The following is a 17,179-nucleotide window of genomic DNA, read 5'->3' on the forward strand; positions in this document are numbered from 1 at the left end:
TGCAAATACACACAGTCCTTGTCCCTTGCAACCAATCAGGTATGCTCATACTCATTGCATGTTATGGGAATTATTTTCCCTATCTGATGACCCGGGTCATAAGTTTACAGTCCCTGAGGCAAAAACACCCTAAAGTGAACCCACTCAACATGAAAGGCTGTGCAAATAGGCTGTATGAGCTGCTATGTTCAAGTGCACTCTATCAACAGTTGTATCATTTGGACTGTGCGGACATTAGTGTCTCTCTTAGTCAAGGTACATGTTTTTTTGTGTGTGTACTTCTTGGTTTTTGCTCAGTGGGACCTCTGGATCCCTAACTTTAGGGAGACTCAATGCTGCAACACAACCATGCCTTCCGAAGGAAAAAGGCATGTTTGCATTGTGTTTTTTCCTAGAAATAATCTGATCCGGTCTGCTGAGAAGGAGTTGGCCGTTTCTTTTAGGTTGTTTATTCCTCTGGAATCCCCCTGTGGCCAAGGCAGACTGCCGAAAGAACATGCCATTTTGTTGTTGTTTATTTTAAAGGAAATAAAGTGGGCTGTATTTTACAGTTTGAACTTGTGCATTATTGCACATTTCACTGGTGTGGACTAGTGCAACTGTATCCAGTGTGTGTGTGCACTTGAGAAATTAAAGGAACAATTATATCTATATAAAGACTGAGTATAGCCATATATATAGGTCATGAGGCTAAAACAATGAGACAAGCTGTCATGCCCCCTCGCCAGTCTGGCAATTGTTTAGCCACTACATACACAGGAGTGATTTGATTGGCTAGAGTGGAGGCAGAAGTATTCATGATTGGCTATCACAAATCACCAGAGCCAACAGTAGCCATTGCAAACCTCATTTAACATCAAAGCAAATCACTAAGGGGTTTTAAAGCGCACATCTCATCTCATCTATGGTTGGCCTATTGTGTAATTGATTACCCTTGGAAGAGTATTTGAAATTGTCATTTCGTTATTGGATATTTGGTTGTAATGTTTTGCTTTGATTTACTTTCTTTGATCAATTAAATGATTTAAAATTGCATTTTTTCCTTAAACATTTGATTTAATACATCTCTGATTCAGGGTCAGAAGGAATTAGAGTAAATTGACCAACACCGTTTCTTGAAAGCGTAAAAAGCGTACAAGAAGATGTTCATACAAAATCCTTTTTCGTCATAGTCACACAAAAGGTGGACAAGTCTGGTTTACTGTTCATCACTGAGCCCGTTTTAAATGAATGCATCATTGATGCGCTCAGCATGAAAACATCAAACTTCAATAAAGTTTTCCAAACTAGGATTAAAGCCCTTTTACTCTGTAAAATGTGCCATCTTATGAGCTTCTGAACTGACTCACAGATGTCTGGCAGCAATAGGCCGACACACTGTCAGAAGATGCTGCCCCCCACACCCCCACCGGCCCGCACCCACCCACCCCCTCTTTTGCAGACATGTGGGCCACGAGTTGGTGGTTGAATCAGGCCAGCTCAGCAGTTCAGGACGGGAGAGCAAGGAGAAGAATGGAGGAGGGGAGGAATGGACCCTGACTCTTGTCCTGATATGAATTGTGTTCAGAGACTTGTCGAAAACAATGGACACTGACAGCTCATGTGGAAATACTCCCACAGACTGTTTTGACATTGTGTGTGAGAGAGAGAGAGAGAGAGAGAGACAGAGAGAGAGGGAGAGAGAGAGAGAGAGAGAGAAGTGATTTAGCTGCAGAGACTAGATGAAGTAAACCCCAAATGGAGTCGGTGGAGCAAGGCATGGAGCAGGAAGAACCAAGGATATGTGTCACCACACATAGGAAGTACTCTGTTATGCTGTGTGGTTGTGTAAGAGAGGGTGTTGGTGATTCAGGTGCAGGGGAGGATGGGACTGAAGCCTGTCCAAGCTTGCAGAGGATCAACCCATCGTACCCAGTGAACGGGGGCCCCCCCTCACCTCACCTGGAGGCCAGGAAGGGGCTTTTTCGTTGACCCATGTTCACGACTGAATAGAATTCCAATAAGGGTGCTGCTCGCATTAATGTCCACCAAATACCGCCGGAAATCTCATGCTGGATCCCCTTCACAGGATTAACAGTGGTGATTTTCAACGACAATAACAACATAAGTGGACAAGAAGTCCATATTCAGCCAGTACTATCATACTGATTGCCTGCAAAACAAGAAAAACTTGACTTCTAGAGCTTCTCAGTAGTGTGAGTGAGTGTGTGCGTGCGTGCGTGCGTGCGTGCGTGCGTGCGTGCGTGCGGTCGGATAAGGATAAAAAATGATCTCATTCAGCCTGGTAGACAACATTTTCTCTGGCCTCTTATGAGTCGGGTTGCAGCGTGATGGATTGTTTTTCTTGCCCACAGTGTGAATGAGATGAGTGTCTCTAGAGTTAGATTCACAACAGAGGATCACTTTCCCCTATGCGTTTATATGTATAAGACCAAATCAACTAGTCGTCTTCAGTGAGATAGACTATCTTGACCTTTCTCGCTCTCTCTGTTTTCCCTCTTAGCCAGCAGTTTACTACAAATCAAATTTAGCTCAGAGGCAATGTGATGGGATGTCATTCTTTCCACCTGTTTACAGAAGGAAATTTGTAAATCTTCAAGTGTGCGTATGTTTTTACTTGCTCGGTTGTCTCATTTCCTTAGATGGCTGCTTGAATGTCACATCCTCCAGCGTTTCTTGGCCTGTCTGTCCTGTCTGTACTCTGTGTTTGCATGTGTGATCGTGAGAGAGCCAGACAAACCCTAATCCTCCTAGTCTGCTTGTTGTCTGTCACCTGCAGCCGATAAAAGATCAGAAAGTGACTTGAGAGTCAGATCAGCGCCTGATGGTGGAGGTTACAAACTAGGACAGTTGCAAAGGTCTTCATGAGTTCACTTCTGGTTTTGAGGAACCAAGATCCGACTCGGGTCCAGATTATACCGAGTCGCATCTCATTTTCAGGGGCAATATAGTGAATTTTGGAGCTGGAATGAAAATATACAGTTTCTATGTGGATTGTGGGCTAGCGTACTGTGTTTCCCCCAGGTTTACAGCGTTGAAGGGCGGGGCAATGAAAAAACAAATTAAAGGACTCACGGTTTTCGTGTGTTTCCAATGCTCTGTAGCTGATTGCCTAAAAGTTATTTTCTTAGCGTGCCAGTCAGTGTTTAATCAGACAATTTAATGGTTCGGTTCGTATTTAAAGGTCAATCCCCACATGGATAAATGAATCCGTGTTAATGGCATTACAAATCACCAGACAGAAGGATCACAAGTATACGAGCAATAATCAGAGCCACAATGCAAACTTAGTTCAAATCAGTGTATTGTACAATGAACTCACTGCACTCATTGCACACTGGTGTATTACATTCTCAACCAATTCTAGAAATGAAAGATGGCTAAACAAACATCAGTCAATTGCTGACCATTTTATATACAGAATAAATAAAATAAATGGCTATATGACACCATTTCTAAATCACCCAAAGCATTGTTTTCTGCATTATATGTTCTGTAAGAAAGGTTTTCATACCAGGGCATATCAGAAAACATGCCGATACCAACAGATACCTATATGTCAATGATAAGCCAATATCCAAATCGGTCAGTCAGTATAAATGACTCAGTCTGCACTCGTTTGACTACACTTTTCCATGAAGACAGTAGCAGAGATGGATTGCTGAGAGACACGAAACCAGACACACAGACGAATGCAAAACTCAACCAGTCAATGCCCATTACCAAAGTATAACATTGTAATATAACTACAGTATTTATACATGTATGTTTCTGTATTTTGCATCCAAAGGTTGAACCTTCTCGTGTTAGCTAAATACACAGAAGATATGTTATTGCAAGCCTCAGCAGCTTAATTCAGTTCAGTTGGTTTATACAATATCGTAAATGTTTCAGTGAACCTACTCATCCACAGCGGCCACTGCATTCTCTTTACGTGTGGGTTCATTGTTTTTAGCTCGCACCACTTTTTATGGCAATTCAATCAACCTGTTTGCCACTATTTAAATAACATGAATCATTTCAACACACTACAACCCTGGATGAGCTTATTCATTTTCTAAAATTATCTTAACAAGCTGTTGCAGATGAACCATATTCCCTTTTCCCCCTCCTGAAATTAGCCCACATGAATTATATTCACACGGGACCCATAAAACATCGTTCTCTTCATTACACAATGTGAAGCAAATCCAATTGAGAGCAAATCTTTTCAGCCTGGGGGGCTCATTAAACTTGATGGTCGAAGATGCTGAGGGCTTTTGTTTTGGTTTGTGAGTGGGGGAGACGAATTGGCTTGTGGGCTGTGTTTGATATATGAGTAAAGAAAGAAAGATTGGATATCAGGAAACAGCATGTTATAACATCTTTTAGAGTCAGTTATGCTGACGGTGTCTTCCTTAAGTCTGTCCTCTCTCAAACACACCCACTTAATCACTCTTGTGGACTCCAACGCGAAAAGAAACAAAAACAGAAGGCCAGACAGGTGGGTAAGGACACAAGTCCAAGTCCGCTGCTGTGACTTGTGTCACTGGTGCACTGCCAGAATCTAGTTCCCCCTGATCCCTTCGTTTTCAAAATGCCTGTAAAACATATTATTGTCATATGGTTGCAGGGGTATGTTTTAAAGGGGCATATTATTCTAATTTTCCAGTTCATACTGCCTGTTACCATGCTTTGATCTTTCAAAAAACACACTATTTTTCTCATACTGTCTGTCTGAATAAACCCTTATTCACCCTCCGTATTAAATGCTCTGTTTTAGCTTTCTTAATACGGGCTGCGTGAATGTCTCTATGGTTTAAGCATTTTGAAACTTTCACAGTGTTTATATAGCACCTTGGCCTACTTTATAATCGAAAAAGACAATATGGGACCTTTTTAGTGTTTATTATTGAGTCTTTATTGTTCAAAAATGTGTCCATCACTTAAAGCTCAGCATTTCTTTTCATAAATAAAAAATCCAAGATTTCCATTAACTTTAGTAGCCTACTCCACACTGACCTGTATTTATATCTTCACATGTGCGAGTGAGCAGTGAAAGCAAGGGCCCGGGTACCTGCGGGCCAGATGGCAGTAGAGACTTTGTGGAGCTTAAATCAACAGCATGTGTTTTTTTGGTTGGAAACATGCACATGATCAGCAGAGAGGCAGCTGGATTAAAACCAGAAGCAGTAGTTAGTTATATTGAAAAGAGAGAAGGAGGCAGGAAAGTTGGTGAACCACCCCCAACAGCACTTTTTTCCCCCCTCTGGCACACTTGATGGAGTGGATTGTTCCTTTTTAAAGGTTGGAGGAATGCAAGACCTGTCTACTTCATCGCTCTCCTCTTCCTCCTCCTTTGATGTTCCTCCCTCCTCTCCTCTGCTTTACGTCAGCCCCCCCACACACAAACACAGGTTAATCTCCTTATGTACGCACATGCACTCTCTCACCTCTCTTAAAATACCTCTCTCTTGGTCTTAACCTCTCTTTCCCTTGTGATTTGGCCCAACATTTGCATGTGCTGGGTGTGTGTGTGTGTGTGTGTGTGTGTGTGTGTGATGGGGTGGGTGATACCTGCAGCGAATCTTAAACTCCCTCCCCACCCCACCCAACCACACAAGCCGAGCCAGAACGGAGCAGACAAGGCAGCTCCATTTAACGTGTCCCAGATGTGCAGCCCGGCCCCTGTGTGCCGCGGGAACTGCTAGTGAAATGAATGCAGGGAGTGAAGGAATGGAGGGGGCGCGTGCAAAGTGCTACCCAGCACATATATGCAAGCTTTGTCTTGTTTTATCACGAGGAAAAACTCCTGTTTTACCTTAATTCCATTGCATTATATTCTTGTTAGTTTTTTTCTTATCAAGTGCACACTCACAGATGATTGTGCGTCTTTTGAAGTCTGTTAATAAGCGGACAGCCTGGACTCAAGACTCTCTTTTTTTCTTTTTGGAGTTTACATAAAAATGATTGCACTTGTGTGTATGTTCGCAGTAATGTGTGTACTCTGTCTTTATGCATTGGCGGAGGAGGTATTCAGATACATTACTTAAGATTAGTAATACCACAATATCAAGACACTGTATTATACGTAAAAGACCTGCATTCAAAAACGTATTTAACCCTCTGTCTGAAACAGAGCGTGGTCTCTCTAATTTATCAAAGTAAAATTACTCATGATGCAGCACGGCTCTTTTTTTTATGGTTGTATTTTTATGTGTTGCTATTTTATTCTATTAACTTATAAGCAGCATCTTAATGTTTCAATGCAATGCACTTTCAAAATTGTTCTCTTGTACAGTACTTTTGAAAAGTACTTAGTTATGTTCCACCACAGCCTGTTTGACCTTCCCTTCTATGCACCTATAACACAGCATGCACAAGATCACAGAAACTTCCAGTAAGTTTCTACCCAGACCTTCAGTGCAGCTGTCGATTTTAACCACGTACGTTTATCAAGCTTCTCCAAATTTCCACCCAGGCCCTGCCTTAACCACCACTGCAAGAATGTGAAATATGTTTGCATGTTTAAAAAAAAAAAAAAAGTTCATCTTTATTCTGCCTGGATTCTTTTTCCATGTTAGTGTTAGTTGAACGTCTTGGCAGCGGTCAGCTCCTAAACACACAGATAGACTTCCCGACCGTCTCCAATGTGGGAAGAGAAGAGACGTCCAAGAATACTGATTGTTATGGTTCATTCCTCACATTTATATGTGTATGTCCAACTGGAAGGGGGCTCCGTTGACAAAGGTGAAAACTTGACCTGGCAGCTTTAAAGTTAAAGGCAAACTGCCTGTTTTTAGAATTAGCTGCAGCTTGTTTGCATGGGAGAAGAATGCAGCCCATTTTGCTGTATTTGGATGTGCTGTATGAAAGCACTGGAGAGTCATGAAAACCAGCTATTTCTGAGCCCACGCTATGAGGAGAAAGCAATAGAAAAAGCACTCTGCATTTCATTATATCGTGGCTTTTCTAATGCAAACGGGACAAAGCAGGACAAAAACGCGTACTGTACTGCATTGTACTGGGCTGTCTCACTTTGGCCCTGCTCTGTCATGTGCTGTTTCATCCCGTTCTACTTTATGCCATATTCCTGGTGGTTTTGTAAGTGAGGACCTTCCAGCTGTGTGTGCGATTGCATGCACGCGTGTGCGTGCATGCGTGTGCGTGCTTGAGTGTCCGTCCGTTTGTGGGGCCCAGGAATGAAGCCCACTGCCACAGCATCCAGTGACCTAATGCAAAAGGCAGCAGGGTCTAGCACTATTCACCATTCTCTGTGTGTGTGTTCGTGTGTGTGTGTGCCTCGTCTCTCCCCCTCTCCAGTGAAGAGGGGGAGAGACTCTCCTGTCACTAAGCACTTTGTCACGCTTGGCCGAAAACCATGATGGGGGCGGGGGGGTTGTTGGGGGTGCAGGAATGTCACTTGCATAGATGGACTGTAGCTGAATATGCTGCAGACAGAGCAACATGCTGTAGGTCATGGGCTGTGGTTTTAGCATACAGAAGCAAACTGATGGATATATTTTGGGGCTGTCCTGGGAAAACTGCATCTCCAAAATGTCAACTTGTCCTTAAAACAGCCCTGTTTTTTTAGTAACAATGCATTTTTTAACATTAATGTTACTGTTAGCATCTAGAAGCAGCTGATGCTAACAGTTTAGCAAGCTAGCATGCTGGTAACGTAATGTAGGAAATGCGAAGGCATAATGACGGAGGAAAAAGATGAGGCCGTGGGGCACTCATCAGACATATTATATTACTTCAATGGCCTCCACCAACGGTTCATATGGGGGCGTTCATATGAACTCTTTTCGCGAACACCGTAAACAAGACCCCATTTGAAGGCAGCATTAAGAAGGAATAGTTGAGCATTTTGGGAAATATGTTAATTTGGTTTCTGCTGAGACTTGGAAAGGAAGATTGCAATTGCTATCACATCTGCACAGTAACAATTTTTTAAGTGTCAAACTATCAATTTGCGTATTTCCCAAAATATCCAACTAGTACTTTTTAAGTTTATCAGAAATAAAAAGGGAGATGCATGTTTTTGCCAAACATTGACAATATGGTGATCTGTGCTCAGGATGCTATATCCAACATGTAGCATTTAATAAGAATGCCATACATGCTTTATGTATCTCAGTACCCAGCTGCAAAGTAGTCCTCTTTGCAAAGGTGTAGTGTTGCCACAGTAGTTGGCTATGATGATTCTGTGAAGCAGTCTGAAAGGTTTATGTGTTTGTAAGTTCCTGTCAGGGTCATATCACTGAGTCAAAATATCATTACCAGAGGGTCACAGTCCCGAGGGGTCACAGCTAAAGCTGTTAGCAGGGTGTTGATGCCGTCGCCTGTACCCTAATTCTCACATGCACATGATAACAAGACTTTCCAGATAGTTATGTTTTAAATTGAGAAACAGTGAAAAGTAAATCTTATTATAAACAATAGAGCTCTTAAATGTTAACAATGCAAAGTAATAATGTTTTGTAGTATCATTTATCGCTGCTTTAACAGTGACTCAGCCACTCAAAGCTGATGATTTTTACATAAAGATGAATCCAACACGTTCCTCCATTTAATGCCCACCAAGCACAAAGATTTCCATCAATACCCGACACACGTGCTACACCGTACACATAACGCTGACAAATGATGAAAAATGATTAGAAATTCTGGCTCTGGTTCCAACACTTGTATACCAAAAGTACTTAACACTGTGTGCCAACTTTCACAAAGCCCTGTGTGAAATATCACACATGAGGCCGCCGGCCCCAAACACCTCTTCAAACATTATTAGACTGCTCAGTGATTACGGTGCTTCTGAGGGGAGCACGAGTCTTGTTGTGGCTGTGCTGTTGCATATTGACTCATGTAAAGTCAGGAGCTAATGTTTTCACATCAGGGCTTACAGAGTAGCGTACACAAATGCGTACAAATCCCTGTTGATTCATTTCCTCATGCCGTTTGTGTATTACACACATTCCGCAGCACGTCACTTCACCAAAACATAAGCAGGATTTGAAACACTTTGTTAAAAAAAGAAGTGTGTTTTTCTTTTGGTTTAATCCCAGTGACTCCTGGGTCTCTGTTTACAGTCGTGTCGAGTCGGTAGTGAACGTAAGAAGACCTGCCAGGAACAAGTGTGCACAGAGGCCCTAATGGTTGATCATAAAACTCTTTAGATTCCTGTCTTTTATGTGAGATGGTGGAAAAGCAGTAGGAGTTTTAAAGGGCCTTCACTTCTCAGCTTTGGTTAACGAGAGGTGGGCTTCAGTGGAACAAAGACTATTTTACCTCCTTTTTTTCAAGAACAGCATGCGGCATTCAATAGCAACTGAGAACAAACGTGCAAACAAGTCAGCTGGCTTCTAATTGGTCTGTTTTTCTGTCCCGATGCTGCGTTATAAAAGTAAAACGTATATATTTCCGGACTAATTTATATAATTGTCAGGTAGTTTTTCATCTAGCACCGAGCATGGCTCTGTAACAGATTAGCAATATGCCAGTGATGGATCACGTTGCTTAAAAAGCATCATGGCAAGCTTGAAATAGCCATTCGCTCTGGTTCAAAGCAGCTCGTGCCTGTCATGAGAAGTTATGCAGGTCTCCAACCTGTTCGGAGATATCTCCAACTATGTTTACCACCACATTCCTCTAGTGTCACAAACGCATGCAGACTCATGCACACAGCAGAGAGCAGAATGTAAAAAGTCACCCAAAAGCCGTCTTTCGACCTCTGACCTCTTTCCCCACGACCTTGGGTGGGTTGGGGGTTTAGCATCATGTGGTTTTTAGCTCCGGTAATCCTAAATTAAAACACTTTTTTCATGATTGCTCTATGCCAGTATTGCGTGACAAAGTTTGGGTTTACAATGCTGCTAGGAAAACATAGCAATGCGGAAATCCCACTGTCAATTCCTGACTTGCTTTCTTCTATCCACCCAGCTGTGTCAGAGCTTCTCGTATTACCTTTACTGATACTCTTTACCACAGTTGTTAAATGTTCATTTAAGTGAATTAATGTTTTTTTTTCCATCCCTGTCAGCATTTAGCCTCGCTATTAGCTGTACTTCTGGTGGAATTACCTGACCTTAAGTTCAGAATAAGCTGAAGTGTAGGGTAAATGCAAACAGCTGGTATGCACATGCATGCTCTTAGGTTGTGCATCATATAAATTTATATTCCATACTCTCTGATCACTAAATGACATTTGATAGTTAATGGAAATATATAGTAACAGCTAATTGAAACACCAAGCTTTTCTAACAGGCTTTGATCTGAGGTGCTGTTTATCCCGCAGATGCCTGGCACTGACCCGACAGTCTTTGATTAACGGGTTCACGTTGGCTTACCCATCATGCTTCAGCGTTGCAGGGATTAGGTTTGTCAGGAGCTGTTACGATAACCTTTGTGTGATCGACTGGAACGTGCTCACTTATTTTGGATGTGCGTGTGTGTGCGCGCGCGCTTGCGTGTCTGTGTGTGGGATCAAGTTAGGACAAGAAAGCTGTGACTCCTTCCTTAACTTCTTTGAAGGAATCACTGACCTTTTTATAACATTTGACTGATTTTCAGAAAAGTATTTTTTTGATCTTAAAAAAGCCAGTAATTTTCTGGTGTTATCCTAGACTGCAATCAACATTTCGTTAAACACATCACGGCACTAGTAGCACATGCTATGAAACATACACACAATTTCTACGATGGAGTGTGTTCTTCAGGGAGTTTCTACAGTAGCAGAGAACGTAATGTTTAACTTTGCAATAGAAAAAGCCATTTCTGTTGATGAATGCACGGGTTCTGAACATAATACCCAAGCCTTGCAGACAGACACAGACAGACAGGGTTTTTGCTGCCACAGTCTGGTTCTATGACTCGCTGTCTTAACTTGTTTGGCACCTTCGAATACTGCAATCCCATGATGCTCCTGTGGTTTCACTGACCAGGGGAATTTGCTGTAGCTTCAGCTGTGCTTGTGATGGAAGGGATGTGCAATATGGGACTGCAATTAACAATTATTTTCATCATTACAAAAGAATACTGATTATATTCTTTTAAAAATTACATTTCCCTCCATTAAAGACAAAGAATGGCAACATATTCTCACATTTGACCAGCTGGAACCAGATGTGTTTCATTACTGATTGAAAAAGGGGATGGAACGATGAATCGATTGACAAAATATTTTCCAACAAATTTTCTGTTAAACTATTACACTATTTCTTCCAGCTCTATTGTACTTGAAGAGTATATATGTAGTACTTCTGCATTCCTGAAACGTAAAGGGGTTTGCTGTATGTGACAATTTGAACTCTGTGTACCTGCTTCACCTGTGAATGTTTTCATTGCTGCTAAACCCCTTCGTACATACTTGCCTTGCATTGACATTCTTCCACAAAGTATGTGACATTTCTGGATGCTTGGTAACTGGATAGGTACATGAAGTATGATACTTTAATAGACTTTTTAGTCAGGTGATCAGCCATTGTTAAAAAATCCGCACCTCTGATTGTATCAGTTGGTTTACACTGGGCATGTGCTAGTTTTCTGCTCACTATGCTTCACCTTTGAGTTGTGGGTCTTACTTTTAGAAAGAGAAATGGAGGGGAAAGATGTGTATTTTGTAAAAACACATCATTTTTCTCATACTATCTGTCTGAATAGACCTGTTTTCATTCTCTGTCTGATACGCTTCGCCTGAGCGCTTGTCTCTTTAAGCCCCTCTCCTGAAAAAGCCCAGTCGGCTCTGATCGCTTACATTTACGCATTCTGCATTTCTGCACTGTCATTGCAGCCGAGGAATGACTGTAACAGCACTCTAGCAGCATTTTCTACCTATATATAATATATTTGTGACATCACAACCGTACAGAAGTCCTGACGACTCGTTTGAATGCACAGTTTCTTAACCCAGGCTGTGTGCATTTATCTGTGGATTGAGTGTTGTGATACGTTTGCAGTATTTATATAGCACCTCTACCTGCTTTATAATCAAAAAAGACATGGAAATCTCACTTTTTACAATATAAGATCTTTTTTAAAATGAAGCACTCCCAGCGAATTGTGGTCAGTGTAATAAGCGCAAGGTGTCCCAAACCCAGATTTAACCCCTGCTCAGCTAAACTTCAGTCTATCCTCTTAAGCTATTGCCTGAGAACATATCAAAAACACCCCTGTGTTTTTGTATCTGTAGGCTTCTTTTAACAAATTACAGCAACACAAGCTTCTTATGGGATTTTGCAGAACGGTTGTGAGACATTGAAACAGAAAGCATAATTATAGCTGTACAAGTAGGATTTCTGACTGAAAGATCATCTCTCCTAAATACACTGGTAATGGTGTGTGCTCTGTGGTTTCAAACTTGAGGTAAGGGTGTGGAAGGAGAAGGGTGTTACACCATAGACTCTGTAATGAGACCCTGCAGCGATCCCCTCTAACATGGTTCTCATCAGAGACTTGCACTGGGGGCACAAATTCCAGCCCTGGAGCAACACTTCGTCTGGATTTAATCAAATCAACTTCTGCCACAACATGCCCAGAAAACTAGCAATAACATAAGTTTGACTATATTCAGAAGCTTTTAATTTTTATTTAAAAGTTGAATTTTTAAGAAAATAATAATAATTTTAAAGCAGCAAAAGTTGATAAGATAAGACTGTTTCTTGATCTAATATAACAGCTTTGGCACAGCAGTTTGGTTTGAGTCTGTGAGCACTTAACATTATTTAATGCAGCACTAGAGTCATCAATCTACTATATCACTAACATTTATCATTCTTATTTTCCCCTCAATTTAGCCAATGCCAATTCCTCCATGTGTACTGTGGTTGGTGGCACTGCTGAGCCCCACAAAAGCTACTTCCTCTCTCCTGACAGTTTGGGGCTTGCACCAGATTTCACACTATTCCCCCCTCAAAGAACCTTCGTTTCTGAGGTAGTAAATCATGCTGCTTAGTCAGGAGAAGCAAGAGGAGGCCCGTGGAGGAAGAAAGCATGCATTATTGATGACTCAGCATTGTATAGGTAGTTGTATGGCAGACGTCCACGCTCCTCTGAGGCCAAAGGATCCACAGGCCAGCTGGTTCTGCTCTGAGACTCCATATTTGTTTCAGCGTTCTCTCCGTCCACGGTGTACTTTAAAGGCAGAGCAAAAAAAATTACAGTGTGTTCATGCTCCCCCCATAATCATTTCCGAAAGCAGGTGTCCCAAACAGTAGGGCAAAGATGAGTCATCAGCTGTTGCCATGGAAGTGCAGGAGCTGATGCTCCCGCCTGGGGACCATCACTTCCTGTCACATCAGGCTTTGCGGTGTCCAGATTTCCTGTCTGCCTGAGAAGGGGAGATCAGACAGCTAACAAGTTTGTTTTTTTTTCATCCCGCAGCACACTGTATCATTTCTTGCTATCTCACACTGTCTTTATCAGAACTATAACTCAATGAATGCATTCTGGCATTTTTTGACACCCCAGAGTATATTTTTACGCTCAACTCTTGCAAGACCTCCGTCCTCCCTCCTTTTATTTTATCTGAGAAAGTTCATGTTTGGCAGCAGCTACGTTGTTCTGAAGAAGCCAGTCCTCTTTGAGGGTTTTCATTGTTTTATTGATTGCTCCAAATCTCTGGTTGGAAAAATCATGCTTTAACTGAGATTACCACACTGATCTCCCCTCACAGCTCATTCTTTCCACATTGTATTCTATCCTCTGGGGTCCTTTACAAGTTCAGCTATCTTTTGACTTCCATGTTCAGACTGAGAATAATACATGTATGTGCCTGTGTAGAAATATATACTGGGGATCCCTACAGCTGCTGCCTGGTAGCAGAAGGGTGGGTCACCTCTGTCAGCACAGGCAGGAATGCTCTGCACACTCAGCATTTTATACGAACATGCACAAAGAAATAGAGTCTCAGTATTAAGGGAATGCTCACATGTCATTTTACGTACATAGCTGGACTCATCATTGTAAAAACGTTATTTCCTAATTGACTCACTTGTAGAGTAAATCAGCAAGCACTCAGGCCTTGTTTATGGCTTCAGTAATAAGAATTGTGTTATGTGTCACACATGGAATAAAATCTGTATAAATGATTAGCAGGTTTTTTTCAGGAACGTTATTTTCAAGCACATCTGTGCATAGTTTGATCAAAGGTTGTTGAACGTGTCAGGCAGGTGGTTTTGATTTAAAGATGTAGGGTAAGACTCGTGTACAGGTTTTGTAGTTCCAGGACGGAAATTTTTCTGTTTCAGTTTGTTTTAACTTTCCAGATCCAGCTCTCTCAATCTTTTTGTGCCTTAAGGTGTTTTAGTTTTTCCCTTTTCCTTGTTACTTTTAACATTTCAGGACACATGGAAGAAAGACTGTTTTGTGTTGCCTGCTCATTGACAATGATGAAACCTAACCCTTTCTGATTTTCTGTCTCCCTTTTATGTCTTTATAGAAGAGGTCGACTATGCTAACTACGGCACCAACACAATAACTCGTAGGAAGAAGGCAGTGGTCGCACTGCGCAATAATGACATCAACCGCAAGCGGCCACACATCCGCATTGGCATGCCGCAGGACTTCCGACCAGTCTCCTCCATCATTGATGTAGACATCCTACCAGAATCTCACCGTCGCGTCCGACTGTATCGTCATGGCTCGGACAAACCCCTGGGCTTTTACATTCGAGACGGAACCAGCGTGCGTGTGACTCCACATGGGCTTGAGAAAGTCCCCGGCATCTTCATATCCCGGCTGGTGCCTGGAGGGTTGGCGGAGAGCACCGGGCTGCTGGCGGTTAATGATGAAGTACTGGAGGTGAACGGCATTGAAGTGTCTGGAAAGTCCTTAGATCAGGTAACGGATATGATGATCGCCAACAGCCACAACCTAATTGTGACAGTCAAGCCGGTGAACCAGCGCAACAATGTGGTCCGCAGCAGCAGGATCTCAGGGAGCTCGGGCCAGTCATCTGACAGCAGCGGATCAACCGGTTACCCGAGTTTGTCAGTGGCCTCAGTGGGGCTGATGTCCTCTGGAGCCCATGGTTACCAAGATGACCTAGAGAGTGACGAAGAGACAGATATTGTCATTGAGAGCAGCCTCAAGCGGCCGTCTCAGAGGTCTAATGCATCCCTGGCGTCCAGTGTGTCTCGCACACACCAGCAGACACCAACAACGGCTTCGGTGGCACCTCCGAGCCCACCCACACGTCCTTTATCGGTGGTCTCCACTGCCTCCTTCCACTCCCAGTCGAGCCTCAACGGAGGTTCCCACCACCACCACCACCATCACAGCAGCCTCAGCTACCAGCTCCACAGAGACCTGAACCTTCAGCACAACCCGCACCAACAGTCCCAGCACCGTCATCAAGTACAGCCTCTGCATCACAGCAGCAACCCAGCCCTCCGCCACAGCAACGGCAGCCTGCACAAAATCCTCAGCTCCCTGAAAACAGACCCACGACACAGTCTCGCACTGCCTAGGGGAGGGGTGGAGGAGGACGGCACCGTCATTACCCTATAATACTTATAAACACACACACAGAGACAGAAACATCCCAACTGCTCAGAGACTTAAACTGGAACACCAGGCCAGATACATATGAGCACGAGTGTGTTTTGTCAAATACTAATTTTGTAACTTCTGTTTATTTTTACGAGATAATTGATGATTGGAAGTTACAAGCCAGGAAACAAGGAAAATGTATTGTATATATTTCCTGTATTTTTTTTAAAGTGTCTTTGTCTTACATCAAAAGATTTGTACGTATGTATGTAATAAGCATCAGAACAAATACCTGTTTTTAGGCGAGTCCACTGTATCCTAGAGTTCTGAATGTGCCTACAGCCTAATATCTTTTGTTAGTGACCACTTTTATTAAGACCCTCTTCATTCTTATAACTGGGACCAACTTGGGGTTGTTTATGGATGTTTTTAAAGAGTAAATCTATATTTCTTATATTCCGATAAATGCTTTTTAGAGTATGATTTTTTTTTTAATAGTTCTTTTATGCATTGATGATTGTGATCAAATCCTTGTATCTGTTCCAATAAATTATTCTCTAAATCCGCAAACTAATCTGATGTTTGGTTTAGCAGTTAAATGTTTCCAAAGCTTTACAGTGTCATTTAAAGGTTGAGTCAACTGATTCCTCAGTTGTTGGGTAAATTGATGACTCTAAATTGCCCGTAGGTGTGAATGGTTGTCTGTCTCTGTTCGTCTCTATATGCCCTGTGATAGACTGGCGTCCTGTCCAGGGTGTACCCCGCCTCACGCCCGATGTCAGCTGGGGATCGGCTCCACCCCCCCGCGACCCCGACAGGGACAAGCGGTTGAAGATGAATGAAAGAAAAGTCAAACTTGAAAACTTTCAAAAGGTGAAAGTTTGTGTGATTTAGTTTGTCTTGGATTAACCTATTTTTAAATCCTTCATATAATCAGTCACTTAGTTGTGGGTGTATACATTAAAGTCCAAACTCCATGCTGACAGTCAACAAAGCAGATAATCATGGCAGAAGACATCCAACTTTCTTCACCAACAGCAGCATCTGTAGACGAGGATTGCATCACCACAGAACATGTCCTGTTAATAATCCTGGAAATACTGGTCATGTTATTACGGATATTGTCACCTCAATGCCTACAGCAAATTGGCTAAAACCACTCATTGTAAATTTAACCTCATTCCCGTAATATTAATTTGCAGTTTACTGCAACAAGCCCATGTCAGTTGTGGGCAGAAGTCAGACTGGGTAGGACACATAGGGCAAGTTTTGTCACAAAATAATTTGCTCTAGACATCACACAGTGAAGACGGAATATCTGAAGGTTGACTTTTCAGACACAACCAGTATTTTCAACATGGACATGCAGCTGCTTTGTCCTAGGTCAGAGTAGAGGCCCAAGGGCAGCAGCAATCTCCTTTCACTTCCCCGCTAATGAATGTGTGTCTGCTGTGTTTACTCGAAATGCCACACATGCTCAAACAGCTAATAGATCACTAACACCCAACTGGTCTGCTTTGGCTGTAATCTGCTCCACCAATCAGCAGAAGTGAGTGTATAGACCCCAAATCCTGGATGTCAGTCTTTGTTATCAGGGTCTTTACCGACTTTCAATCATGGGCAACCTGCATATGAAGTTTGAAAGTGAAGATCAGCAGAAGACGTGCTCATGCAGTAGGTCCTTGTAGTTTAAAATAGTTTTAGCACG

General features: G+C 42.4%; 1 protein-coding gene across 1 annotated transcript in view; it reads left to right on the forward strand.

Moving 5' to 3' along the window:
- The window catches only part of pard6gb (par-6 family cell polarity regulator gamma b), a 32,929-nt gene extending 16,894 nt beyond the window's left edge, over nt 1-16,035 (forward strand). The window contains exon 3 of the mRNA XM_083926073.1: nt 14,420-16,035. Coding sequence (XP_083782199.1) covers nt 14,420-15,489 — 1,070 coding nt within the window. The 3' untranslated portion in view covers nt 15,490-16,035. The remainder of the gene's footprint in view (nt 1-14,419) is intronic.
- The last annotated feature ends 1,144 nt before the right edge of the window (nt 16,036-17,179 follow it).

The sequence above is a fragment of the Echiichthys vipera genome, assembly GCF_963691815.1.
Source record: "Echiichthys vipera genome assembly, chromosome: 13".
In the NCBI taxonomy this organism is placed as follows: domain Eukaryota; kingdom Metazoa; phylum Chordata; class Actinopteri; order Perciformes; family Trachinidae; genus Echiichthys; species Echiichthys vipera.